This window comes from Eubalaena glacialis, chromosome 15, assembly GCF_028564815.1.
Source record: "Eubalaena glacialis isolate mEubGla1 chromosome 15, mEubGla1.1.hap2.+ XY, whole genome shotgun sequence".
Classification (NCBI taxonomy): Eukaryota; Metazoa; Chordata; class Mammalia; order Artiodactyla; family Balaenidae; genus Eubalaena; species Eubalaena glacialis.
This window is the reverse complement of record NC_083730.1, coordinates 85,325,904-85,339,300: the sequence shown is the minus strand read 5'-3', so window position 1 is coordinate 85,339,300 and position 13,397 is coordinate 85,325,904. Positions and strand designations below refer to the sequence as shown.

At 38.5% G+C, this 13,397-nt stretch overlaps 1 protein-coding gene across 6 annotated transcripts in view; it reads left to right on the top strand.

The window, feature by feature from the left end:
* Window positions 1-13,397, top strand: part of IFT81 (intraflagellar transport 81) — an 88,999-nt gene that overhangs the window by 64,145 nt on the left and 11,457 nt on the right. For all 6 annotated transcript variants that reach the window (XM_061169527.1, XM_061169529.1, XM_061169528.1 and 3 more), the window contains one exon: window positions 13,084-13,170. In XM_061169527.1, the coding sequence (XP_061025510.1) occupies window positions 13,084-13,170 (87 nt within the window). The remainder of the gene's footprint in view (window positions 1-13,083; window positions 13,171-13,397) is intronic.

Below are 13,397 nucleotides of genomic sequence, written 5' to 3'. Positions count from 1 at the left end.
TGTAAACGTAAGTTTTATATGTACTGGGAAACCAAAAAATTCATGTGATTCGCTTTATTGCAATATTCACTTTTTTGCAGTGGTCTGGTGCAGAACCCGCAATATCTCTGAGGTATGCCCGTAGTTCTTTTATTAAGTCCATTTACATTTTAAATGAGGAGTTTTATTGAAAGGATATTTAGAACATTAAAGGAAATACGCTGTTATGGAAATCCAAGGATCAGAACTATAGTCTCTCTGTTTTATTGAAAGGATATTTAGAACATTAAAGGAAATATGCTGTTATGGAAATCCAAGGATCAGAACTATAGTCTCTCTGGAGCAGGTAGAGGTACTATACTTCTCTACCCGAGCATTTTGCTTCAGCGAAGCTTCAGGAACCTTAGCAGGAGCTTGTGGATAATGATGATGAATGTGATAGTAATAGCATTTATCAAGTGCTTTCTGTGTGCCAGGTCCTGTGACATTACTCATTCAGGCCTCGTAACCACCCAGTTAGATAAACCACCCTTTACACAAATGAGCAAATAGAGGCACAGAGGGATAAAGGACTTGCCCAAGGTTACACAGCTGGTAAATGGCAGAGCCAAGTTCTTCATACTCATACTACAGCAATAACGTGACACAGTGAATCACTCTGTATTGGCTTCTCACTGTGCCTGCCACCAGCTGTATGTCTGCCTATGTGCCTTTTCTCCATCTTTTAGTTTCTCCTCATTCTTTGGATTGGCATACTTGTAACCGTAGCTCGCTTATGGCTGCTCATTGTTCATATCTCACACTGTAGCCTTTCTCTCTACATACATGTTGAAGTTTTCACTATAACTGCCCTGTTTTCTCTGCCTTTTCTAATTTAAACTCCTGGGGCAGCTCCTCTCTTTTGGGGGCAGTTTTCCACACCAGACTACCTCAGAGATTACTGGCTATCCTCAGGTCAGACCGAGGATCCATCCTTAGTGTAACCGGCTGTGCTTGTGGGTAAGCATCAGAAGAAAGGAGGGTGATATGGTACTAAATATGGCTGCCTAGAGAATTTTCCCTCTGGAGAGGCTATGGGTACTTTGGGTACTTTACTTCAGGGGTCCCCAACCCCCGGGCTGTGGACTGCTACTGGTCTGTGGCCTGTTAGGAACCAGGCCACAGAGAAGGAGGTGAGCAGCAGGCAAGAGAATGAAGCTTCATCTGCCGCTCTCCATCGCTCCCCATCGCTGGCATTACCGCCGGAACCATCCCCCTCCCTGCCCTGGTCCGTGGAAAAATTGTCTTCCTCGAAACTGGTCCCTGGTGCCAAAAAGGTTGGGGACTGCTGCTTAACATCTTTACTACACCACCCATTATCCTATTATTAACAGCTGAACAGTGTTCATCTTTGCATTTTATCCTTGTCCTCTTATATATACTTTTTCTACATGGTTGGAATGGTAGTATACATTGCATTTAGTTACTTTAAGGTTCTATTCATTAATATATTTCCCTTGTTTGCCATAGTCTTTATAATTATTCTTTTCAACAAATAAAAGTGACATCAAGTGCCTTTTGATAGCCTAAGTTAGAGGGAATGAGGTCCCAAACTAGTGTTGGTGGAAGGAATGGACGAGAAAGAATAGATCTGAATGGTATATGGAAGAACACTAATTATGGACAAGGGAACAGAAGATAGCAAAATAATTTTGAGGTTTGAAACCACTAACAGTGCAGATTAGGGATGAGGAAGAGCTAGTTTTGGTGGCAGCAGTGGGCGAAGAAGAGGAGAAATGATGAATTTCTTATAGACACTTCAAAGTTAATATCCAGCAAGAGTTCAGGAGAAGATATCGGGGCTCAAGTTGAAGTGTGTAATCATCTGCCTAGATGTGATGTTTGATCACAGCTCAGGAGGAGATGCGGTTACCAAAAAGAGCATGGAGTAAGACTAGATGAAGTCTGAGAAGACTTCAGGAAAGACCCTCTTGGGTTTTGGTTTAATACTATATGATGCAAATGAAATTACTTCGTGTACTTAGAGTTTATTTTTATTTTTTGTGTTTGGGAGTTTTTTTTGCCACAACACGCAGCTTGTGGGATCTTAGCTTCCCGACCCTGGGTGGACCCTCGGCAGTGAAAGCACGGAGTCCTAACCACTGGACCACCAGGGAATTCTGTATTTTTGGAGTTAAAAAAAATTTGCTATTAAGGTCCTTACAGTAATATCTACCAGAGTTGTGAGTGTCTGGTTTATAGAACCACGTTTAGAACAATGTAGTTGTTCAATAAATATTTGTGGAATTCATTAACGGAACATTTTTTAAAGTATTTTAAAAATTAAGTATAAATATAAGTGGCGGGCTTCCCTGGTGGCGCAGTGGTTGAGAGTCTGCCTGCCAATGCAGGGGACACGGGTTCGAGCCCTGGTCTGGGAAGATCCCACATGACGCAGAGCAACTGGGCCCGTGAGCCACAATTACTGAGCCTGCGCATCTGGAGCCTGTGCTCCGCAACAAGAGAGGCCGCGATAGTGAGAGGCCCGCGCACCGCGATGAAGAGTGGCCCCCACTTGCTGCAACTGGAGAAAGCCCTCGCACAGAAACGAAGACCCAGCACAGCCATAAATAAATAAATAAAAATAAATATAAATATAAGTGGCAAGAATCTTCTAGAGCTAGAAGCAGACCTCTACAGAATTATATAAATAATTATTATTGAGCCCTCACAGTGTTCTCTTAATGCTTTCTCATTCATGCATTTAATATTCACAATTATAAAATATTTTCAGATTGTCCTTAGATAAGGAAATTGAGGCTTAGAGAAGTCAAATAACTTGTTTAAGATGACTTAAGTGTTGGCACAAGGACTCAAACTGCAGTCTCTGTGAGTTCAAAGCCCTCTTCCTCTATACTGTGCCATTCTGCTCCACACTTGTTAATTCTTTCGAAATATATTGATAATTTATTAGTTCAATAAAAGAACCATTTAATGTATGAAACTAAACTGTGCCATCTGTCAATATTGGGCCATTTAGGGCATATGTCACATAGATTTAGGATAAGCTTTATGCTAAATGTCAGCAGGTGGAAAGCAAAGGGTACCAATTGTGCTAATTATAGGGAGACAATATGGATAGAATGATTTAAGAACATGGGCTAGAGAATCAGGCAGACCCTAGATAACCTTGGGTAGATGACTTCATCTCTATAAACTTCGGTTTCCTCACCTGTAAACTAGTCCCTTCTTAATAGGGTGGTTGTAAAATTAAATAACACATATAAGGTACTTTGCAACAGCAATGACTAATACATAAGGACTTTTTTAAAAGGTATTTATCATTATAACTATTAAAAAATGGTTTTAAAGGAAGGAATACTATTGCTTTTCAACTAAATTGTTTTCTAAGTAAAATCATATACCAAATCTTTAATTCTGTAAAGTCATTTATTATAGGGACTTCCCTGGTGGCGCAATGGTTAGGAATCTGCCTGCCAATGCAGGGAACAGGGGTTCGAGCCCTGGTCCGGGGAGATTCCCACATGCCGCAGAGCAACTAAGCCCATGCACCACAACTACTGAGTCTGTGCTCTAGAGCCCGTGAGCCACAACTACTGAGCCCACGCGCCACAACTACTGAAGCCCACACACCTAGAGCCCGTGCTCCACAACAAGAGAAGCCACAGCAATGAGAAGCCTGCGCACCGCAACAAAGTAGCCCCTGCTCGCTGCAACTAGAGAAAGCCTGCGTGCAGCAACAAAGACCCAACACAGCCAAAAATAAATTAAAAATAAATAAATAAATTAGAAAAAAAGTCATTTATTATAATAATGTAACCAGAACCTGAAGTTCATTTTTATACGATTTAACTAGATTTCTCTGTATGTCAAGTACTTCCTGCCTCTTCCATTACAAAGAAATATAGCTGTCTCACTACTATTCTCAAATAATACAACTCTCCAGTTCTTAACACATTCATCAAGTCAGGGGGCACCTAGGTCCTCTAAGCATTTTCATCTCTGTCTTCTGCCATGTTGAAAAGTAATGGGTACTGAGTTTCAGTTTTAGAACATGAAAAGAGTTCTGGAGATGGATGGTGGTGATGGTTGCACAGCAATGTGAAGGTACTTAATGCCACTGAACTGTACACTTAAAAATGGTTTAAGTGATAATTTTTATTTTATGTATATTTTACCATAATTTAAAAAATCTAAGAGTACAGAACTTGCCCACATTTTCATTAACTTTTTAGTTTTTTTAAATGTTTGAATTCAGTGCAGTTGGTGAGTCCTTGATGCTCATTTTGCTTAGCTCCATGTGTTAATCTCCCACATCCATGTATAGTTCTTTTTTTTTTTTTTTTTTTTGGCTGCGTTGGGTCTTCATTGCTGTGCGCGGGCTTTCTCTAGTTGCGGCGAGCAGGGGCTACTCTTCATTGCGGTGCGCGGGCTTCTCATTGCAGTGGCTTCTCTTGTTGGGGAGCACAGGCCCTAGGCGCGTAGGCTTCAGTAGTTGTGGAGCGCGGGCTCAGTAGTTGTGAATTGCGGGCTCTAGAGCGCAGGCTCAGTAGTTGTGGTGCACAGGCTTAATTGCTCCGCGGCACGTGGAATCTTCCCGGACCAGGGATCGAACCCATGTTCCCTGCATTGGCAGGCAGATTCCTAACCACTGTACCACCAGGGAAGTCCCTATAGTTCTATTTTTACCCAGAAACCTTTTGTAATAAAAAGTATACTGAAAAAAAAGCTGATTCATTGACATTAAGCTGTGCCAAATATTAACTGAAATTCGTAATTGTTCTCTGCTTTGAATAGTGTTTATTTTTAACTTGTGTAAGTATATTTAACACTCAAAACTACACAGATTTATTATCATATTGTTAAAGTGCAGGAGTACTTAAAAATACTTTATACTTCTTGCTTTCATGGACAACTCTCAAATATTTAGGAAATTTTATAGTGAAGTGTTAGTACATTTCCATTCTTTTTATTTGCATTTCGTTATAAATTTGAATGTTCATAACTGTTTGAAAATTGTTTGAAAATCTCAAGACTTTGAAAATCACAACTTATATTTATCTAAATCTTTTATAATTATCTAGAATTAGATAGCATCTTGAAAATCTTCATGTTTGTTTTTTTAGATGCCGTTCCGTAAATTATATGTAATTAAATAACATAATACATATAATTGCTAATATATGGGAAAAAGCTAAAATACTTGTTTTAGAGTATATATACAATGTGGTAATTATTGATTTCATTGAAATATTTCTTGTTGATTGCTTTTTCTTATAGAAGTAAAACCATGCTCTTGGCCAGAATTCAAACTGTAAGGAATTGGTTAAGGGAAAGAGTAGAAATTATTTCTCTCTCTACACCTCACCCCTAGCATACTCCCCAGAAATAATAACTGATAACAGTTCCTTATATATTTTCCAGAAATTTTCTGAAAATTCATGAATGGATAATTATTTATTGGCTACCTGAAGTTTGATCTCCACACCTTTGTTCTACTCTCTAAAAAAAACAAAGGCTTCTTTTTTGGTGGGGTGCCAGAAGTCAACTCTGACTGATATTAATGTTTGCTTCCTTTTGTTTGCATTTGCCTGCTATACTTTTGCCCATCTTTTGCTTTCAGCTTTTAAAAATTTACCTTGTTTTAGGTGTGTCTCTGAATAGATCTTGAACTGTGTTTTGTGTTGTGACATAATCTGAAAGGTTTATTTTAATAAATAAGTTTAGCCAGTTCATATTTATTGATATGCAGAAATATTTGGTCTTTGTGCATTTCATGTTTTGCTTCTGACTTTAAAGCCTATAAAAATAAATTCCTCTGTTCATTCTCTGTGTCTGTGTGTCTCTCTCTCATATTTTCTGTCTCTGGTTTTGCTCTACTGGTTATATCTGTAATGCCACCATTAATCATCCATTTCTGGTGATAGTATGTATTAATCCCCACTATGAGTAGTGATGAAATTGGTATTTTTCCTCTAACTTCTCCTTCCCTCTGCTTTAGCACCTGATTTTGGTCATTTGTATTGTCTTTCTTACTGTTTGCCTTTATACTTGTAATATGCTTATACTATGACTTGATTCATCAGGTTTAAGTTATATCTTTTGACATTCCCCCATCCATCCCCAGCAATTAAAAATTGAGGAAGCTGGCTTATTCATTCTGCCTTCCACCTTCTTTTCCCCTTCCCCTCCCTGCAGGTTTTATGGTATTGTGTCTACATTGTCAGGGCATATAACATTTATGTTCTGTTCTATTACCCTAGTTCCCACTTTTGTCTTTAGTATTATACCTGTACTTGTCAGATTCAGTGCTCGTTAACAATCCTCTCACTGCCCATTTTCCTACTTTTTATTGTCTCTCATTTGTTTTCTAGTAGAGTCCTCAAAGCTTAGTAGAGCAATATTACCTGATGAGTTCTTGCAAATCTAGAGTTTGTTGCCTTAAATATTTCAACAACTGCTTGATTGAGCATAAAAACCCTTACATCATGCTTTCTTTCCTTGAGGATTTTTAAAGTGTAGCTCCACAGTCTTTGAGAGTTAAGTGTGGCCATGGAGAGAGCTGAGGCCAACATAATTTTTTTAGTGACTTGAGCCGGAAAAGAATGTATTTTCCAGTTGTTGAGTGCTGGGTTCTCCATGTGTTTGTCAGATCAAGCTTCTTAAATGTGTTGTTCAAAACTTCCTGGTGAATGGGGACTTGTGGTGTAATGAGTATAGAGTTTCAGTTTTGCAAGGTGAAAAGAGTTCTGGAGATTGCTTGGACAATAATGTGACTGTTTTTAATACAGCTGAACTGTAGCCTTAAAAATGGTTAAAATGGGGCTTCCCTGGTGGCGCAGTGGTTGAGAATCTGCCTGCCAATGCAGGGGACACGGGTTCGAGCCCTGGTCTGGGAAGATCCCGCATGCCGCGGAGCGACTGGGCCCGTGAGCCACAATTGCTGAGCCTGCGCGTCTGGAGCCTGTGCTCCGCAACAAGAGGGGCCGCGATAGTGAGAGGCCCGCGCACCGCGATGAGGAGTGGCCCCCACTTGCCGCAACTGGAAAAAGCCCTCGCACAGAAACGAAGACCCAACACAAGCCATAAATAAATAAATAAATAAAAATTTAAAAAAAAAATGGTTAAAATGGTAAATTTTATGTTATGTGTATTTTACCACAATTTAAAGATTCCTGGTTTTTTAAAAAAAACACTTAAAATTATTCATTTTATCATTATTTTATGACTCTTTATTCCTTGCAGTGCTTTTTGTCTGGGAGCCTTATTTTGTCTGCTATTAACATAAGTGTGGCAGCTTTCTTATGATTGGTGTTGCTTGGTATGTCTTTTTATTTGTTCACTTTCAGCTTTCTATGTCCTTATTTTTGTCCTATGTAAGTCTCATAAATAGCATATAGTTGGATTTTGTGTGGATATAGTTTCTTACATCCAGTTTGAGACTCTTTTTTTAAAAAAATTTTTGTTGGAGTATAGTTGCTTTACAGTGTGAGAATCTGTCTTTTAATTGGTGAGTTTAGTCCCATTTACATTTACTCTTATTGTTGATACATTGGAATTTATTTCTATTATGTACATCCTATGTACTGTGCTTTTCGATGTTTCTTTTCCTCTTTCTGCCCTCCGTTGCATCAATCCTGTTTTCTTTATATTCTTTTTTCCCTTTATTTCCTTTTCTATCTTCATCTATTCTGATATTGTTTACTCTTAAATTTTTAACATATTTTTCCTGCCTAAAGTTAATCAGCCGAACAATTGTTAATCTCCTGAACAATACAGGAACCTCAGAATAATTTAACACCCTCTCCTGCCTTACACATGTGTTGTTATCCTGTGGTATTTTATTTCCATTTTGTTTCTTCATCTCTAAAAGTGGTTGTCATGGTGGTCATTACTGTTATAATTACTACTTCATACAGTCATTTCCTGTTTAGATTTACCCACGTATTTAGCAGTTCTCACCATTGCTTCATGTACTTTATTCCTTACTTCTGGATTCAGTTTCCTTCTTCCTGAAATGAAATTTCCTTGTTTTATTTTTTTTTCTTTTAGTAGTTCTCTCAGTAAAGAATCATTGCCAAAAGTAAACCATCTTTGTTTTTCTTCTTAAATAGTGACTTGGTCAGAAAAAAAAATTATTTTCATTGCTTTCTGCTTTCTCTTGTTGTGTTGAGGGATCTGCTATCGGTTTAATTCTCATTTCTTTTTAGGTAATGTCTTCCCTATATTTAGTTTTAATTTTTGTTGTTATAGTCACTAGTTTGTTTTATTATTTAGATTCCACAGAAAAGTAATATCATACAGTATTTGTCTTTCTCTTTCTGACTTATTTCACTAAGTATAGTACCCTCCAAGTTCATCCACGTTGTTGTAAATGGCAAAATTTCATTCTTTTTAATGGCTGAGTAGTATTCCATTGTATACATATATCTCACATCTTCTTTTTCCATTCATCTCTTGATCGACACCTAGGTTGCTTCCATGTCTTGGCTATTGTAAATAATGCTGCTATGAACATTGGGATGCATATATCTTTTCAAATTAATGTTTTCATTTTCTTTGGATATATACTCAGGAGTGGAATTGCTGGATCATATGGTAATTCTATTTTTAGTTTTTTGAGGACCCTCCATACTGTTTTCCACAGTGGCTGCACCAATTTACATTCTCATCAAAAATGTACAAAGGTTCCCTTTTCTCCACGTCCTTACCAATATTTGTTATTTGTGGTCTTCTTTGATGATAGCCATTCTGACAGGTGTGAGGTGATATCTCATTGTGGGTTTGATTTGTATTTCGCTGATGATTAATGATATTGAGCATCTTTTCATGTTCCTGTTGGCCATCTGTATATTTTCTTTGGAAAAATGTCTTTTCAGGTCTTCTGTCCATTTTTTAACTTTTTTTTTTTTTTGAGTTATATGAGCTGTTTATATATTTTGGATATTAACCTCTTATCAATGATATCATTTGTAAATGTTTTCTCCCATTCAGTAGGTTATCTTCCGTTTTGTCCATGGTTTCCTCTGCTATGCAAAAGCTTTTCAGTTTAATTAGGTCCCATTGGTTTATTTTTGCTTTTGTTTCCTTTGTTTTAGGAGACAGACCCAAAAAATATGGCTGTGATTTAGGTCAAAGAGTGTTCTGCCTATGTTTTCTTCTGGGAGTTTTATGGTTTTTTACATTTAGGTTTTTAATCCATTTTGAGTTTATTTTTCTTATTAGTTTTTTTTTGTTTTAACATCTTTATTGGAGTAAAATTGCTTTACAACAGTGTGTTAGTTTCTGCTGTATAACAAAATAAATCAGCTATACATATACGTATATCCCCATTTCTCCTCCCTCCCACCCTCCCTATCCCACCTCTCTAGGTGGTCACAAAGCACCAAGCTGATCTCCCTGTGCTATGCGGCTGCTTCCCACTAGCTATCTATTTTACATTTGGTAGTGTATATAAGTCCATGCCACTCTCTCACTTCGTCCCAGCTTACTCTTCCCCCTCCCCATGTCCTCAAGTCCATTCCCTACATCTGCATCTTTATTCCTGTCCTGCCCCTAGGTTCTTCACAACCTTTTTTTTTTTTTTTCAGATTCCGTATATATGTGTTAGCATACGGTATTTGTTTTTCTCTTTCTGACTTACTTCACTCTGTATGACAGACTCTAGGTCCATCCACCTCATTACAAATAACTCAATTTCATTTCTTTTTATGGCTGAGTAATATTCCATTATATATATGTGCCACATCTTCTTTATCCATTCATCTGTCGATGGACACTTAAGTTGCTTCCATGTCCTGGCTATTGTAAATAGTGCTGCAATGAACATTGTGGTACATGACTCTTTTTGAATTATGGTTTTCTCAGGGTATATGTCCAGTAGTGGGATTGCTGGGTCATATGGTAGTTCTATTTTTAGTTTTTTAAGGAACCTCCATACTGTTCTCCATAGTGGCTGTATCAATTTACATTCCCGCCAACAGTGCAGGAGGGTTCCCTTTTCCATTTTGAGTTTATTTTTGTACATGGTGTGAGGAAATGTTCCAATTTCATTCCTTTACACGTAGCTGTCCAGTTTTCCCAGCACCACTTATTGCAGAGACTGTCTTTTCTCAATTGTATATTCTTGTCTCCTTTGTCATAGATTAGTTGGCCATAAGTGTGTGGGTTTATTTCTGGGCTCTGTATTCTGTTCCATTGATCTATGTGTCTGTTTTTGTTGCCAGTACCATATTGTTTTGATTACCATAGTTTTGTAGTATAGTCTGAAGTCAGGGAGTATGATACCTCCAGCTCTATTCTACTTTCTGAAGATTGTTTTGGCTATTCAGGGTCTTTTGTGTTTCCATACAAGTTTTAAAATTATTTGTTCTAGTTGTGTGAAAAGTAACATTGGTATTTTGATAGGGATTGCCTTAAATCTGTAGATGGTTTTTTGTTTTTTTTTTTTAATGGTATGTCTTTCTCTCTCATCTGCCTGCAGTATTTTTTAATTCCTCAAATGCATTTTTTTTTTTTTTTACTTTATGGCTGTGTTGGGTCTTCGTTTCTGTGTGAGGGCCTTCTCCAGTTGCGGCAAGCGGGGGCCACTCTTCATCACGGTGCGCGGGCCTCTCACTATCGCGGCCTCTCTTGTTGTGGAGCACAGGCTCCAGACGCGCAGGCTCAGTAGCCGTGGCTCACGGGCCCAGTTGCTCCGCGGCATGTGGGATCCTCCCAGACCAGGGCTCGAACCCGTGTCCCCTGCATTGGCAGGCAGATTCTCAACCACTGCGCCACCAGGGAAGCCCCTGTAGATGGTTTTAATATTTTTATCTTTGTCTTTGGTGTTGTCCAGATTCACTGCCATGATCTAAGTACAGATTTAGTTTTATCTGCTCTGCTGGAATCTGTGCTTTTTTGTCTCCCATTAATTCTGGAAAAATTCTACATGATATCTTCAAATATTCTCTCCCCTGGTCTTTCTAGTCTGTTCTTCAGCAACTCCTGTTAGATATATGCTAGACGTATTTATTCTGTTCCCTGTTGTTTAACCTCATTTTCATATTTTCATCTCTTTGTCTCTCTCTGTGATGAATTTTGGATAATTTCTTCAGCTCTGTTTTCTAGTTCATTATTTTATCTCCTGAGCCAATCTTATGTTTATGTCACCTACTTAGTTTTTAATTTCAGTGACTTTTTTTTTCATTTTTGTCTATTTTTACTCACTGTGCCTTTTTTAGTCTTTTATTTTCAGTTCCTCCTTTATAACTTTAATTATTTTAAGCATATTTATTTAATAGACTTTCTTCTAGTATTCGAAGTTCCTGGAGGTATAGTCCTGCTGTGTGTTTTATATCTTCTGATTCTCACTCATAATGGATTGATTGTTTCTTATATATTTATACTTTTGGATTGTGAGTTTATCTTTAGTAGGGTTTTGTCTCTTGAGTCCTGGCAGCTAAGATGGAGGGTGTGTCTCTCCAGAGTGGTTTTGCTGTTGTTCTGCCAGGTGTTTTAGGAATATCACAAGCTTGGAGCTAATTTTGAGTTAATGTCTCAGCTTGGGAGTTCTTAGACCACGTAGGTGGGGTAAATCCAAATCCCAAACCTGCCTGAGGACAGACTCCTTTTTTCCATCCTCCTCTGAAGTAACATAGCTGCATTTACTGATCAGTTTGGCCATCAAACTCACAAACAAAAAAAGGCTTTCATATACTATAGTATCTTCATCTCATTGACAGGCCCAGCAGCTACCCAAGTACACAGGCTGTGTTGCCCCTTCTCCCACTTGGGGTGTATGTGACTGTCAACCATGAGAGCCTTAGATGTCTGTAGGTCACTTTGATTCACAAAAGCCATGGCTCCTTTTTCCCACCAATCTTTTATACTGTGCTAGTCACCCCAAACCAGATGCAGTCCCACACAGCAGAAGCACCACACAATATTACCCATTTATGTTAACTCTCCAGTTCCCAAGGAAACTGTGCTGTATGAAACCAAGGTCATTCCCAGGCTGGCCTGAATCAATCCAGGCCTGATGTTAACCCTTTATTCACAGGTTTCCAGGTCTTTTGCCCTGCCTGGACATTATAATCATTGTTATCAAGATTGACTCCCAACTCCTTCACCAAGTGTAGCCATAGGCTGTCATCCTGGTTCTAGTCCTGGTAATTCCTTTTACTTCCTTGAGAGTTCAGTTAGCTCTGGATCTGAAAGGATGTTTGCCTTACCTTATCAAGCATTTGTTGATACTTATAGCATTTCCAGGTGTTGGTAGAAGAAGATTTTCAGATTATCTGTTTCAAAATATTATGTTAGAAGAAAGTGTGGAACTACTCAAACAGCCTGAATTCAAATTCTAACACATCTTTCCAGCAATACAATCTTTTGCAAGATACTTGTCCTTGCACAATGTGGGGATATTAATATCTACCTCAAGAGGTTGTTTTGAGACTTAGTTATTGTTAAAGGTAAAGCTCAAACACCCTTAACATGGTTTACAAAGTTCTGATCAGGCCTCTGCCAAAGTCTTCAGCCTCTTCTCACACTTCCCAGATATGCTCCAGTATAATAAACTACTTATATGTCCTAAATTGTCCTTCTCTCTAGTTCCAAGTCCCAGACTTCATACATAGTGTTCCTTTTTTTATGAACATTCTCCTCCTCTTGTCCCTTCTAACTATTCTTACTAATCCTTCGTACCTCAGCTTAGATATCAATTTCTCCAGGAGGTTGTCCGCACTGATCCCCAAGCCTGGGTTAGGTCCAGTGTGCATCCCATGTGCTCCTATAACACCTTGCATTCATCCATCATAGCACTCAGCCTGTTTACTTGTCTGAGCATTACTTGAGGGGAAGGATTTTTGGCTGTTTCGCTCACTGTTTTATCCCCAGCTTCTAACAGAGAGCCTGGCACACAGCTCAATACATGGCAGCTATTGTTTTTATCAGCACCTTCATCTGTCATAATTCTCAAATGTCTGATTGTTGTATAAATAACTCCTAAGTATGCCAAGAAGCTTAGAGTTAAGTTACAAGACTGACAAGGGCATGTATTGTTTCAGAGCTACATTTTAGGCCTTTGTTTTTTACTTATTCAATTAATTACCCTTTTCATACTAGGAATTAACCCAGGAGTGTGATGAAAAGAAATCCCAGTATGATAGCTGTGCAGCTGGCCTTGAAAGCAATCGGTCCAAATTAGAACAGGTAAGAAGACAGTTTTTATTTTAACAACTTAGCAGAAACTGCCTGTATATGCATATTTTCACTACCAATGTCAAAAGATTCCCAAATCTTTACCCTCATCCCCTGAGTCTGTCTCCTAAGCGGCAGAGATTTTTATTTCTTCAAACTTGATGTGTACATACTAAATTCTCCATCTGCACCCCTACCGCCAGAGTCCAGGCCCCCTAGACTCGCACTGTAACCTCCCA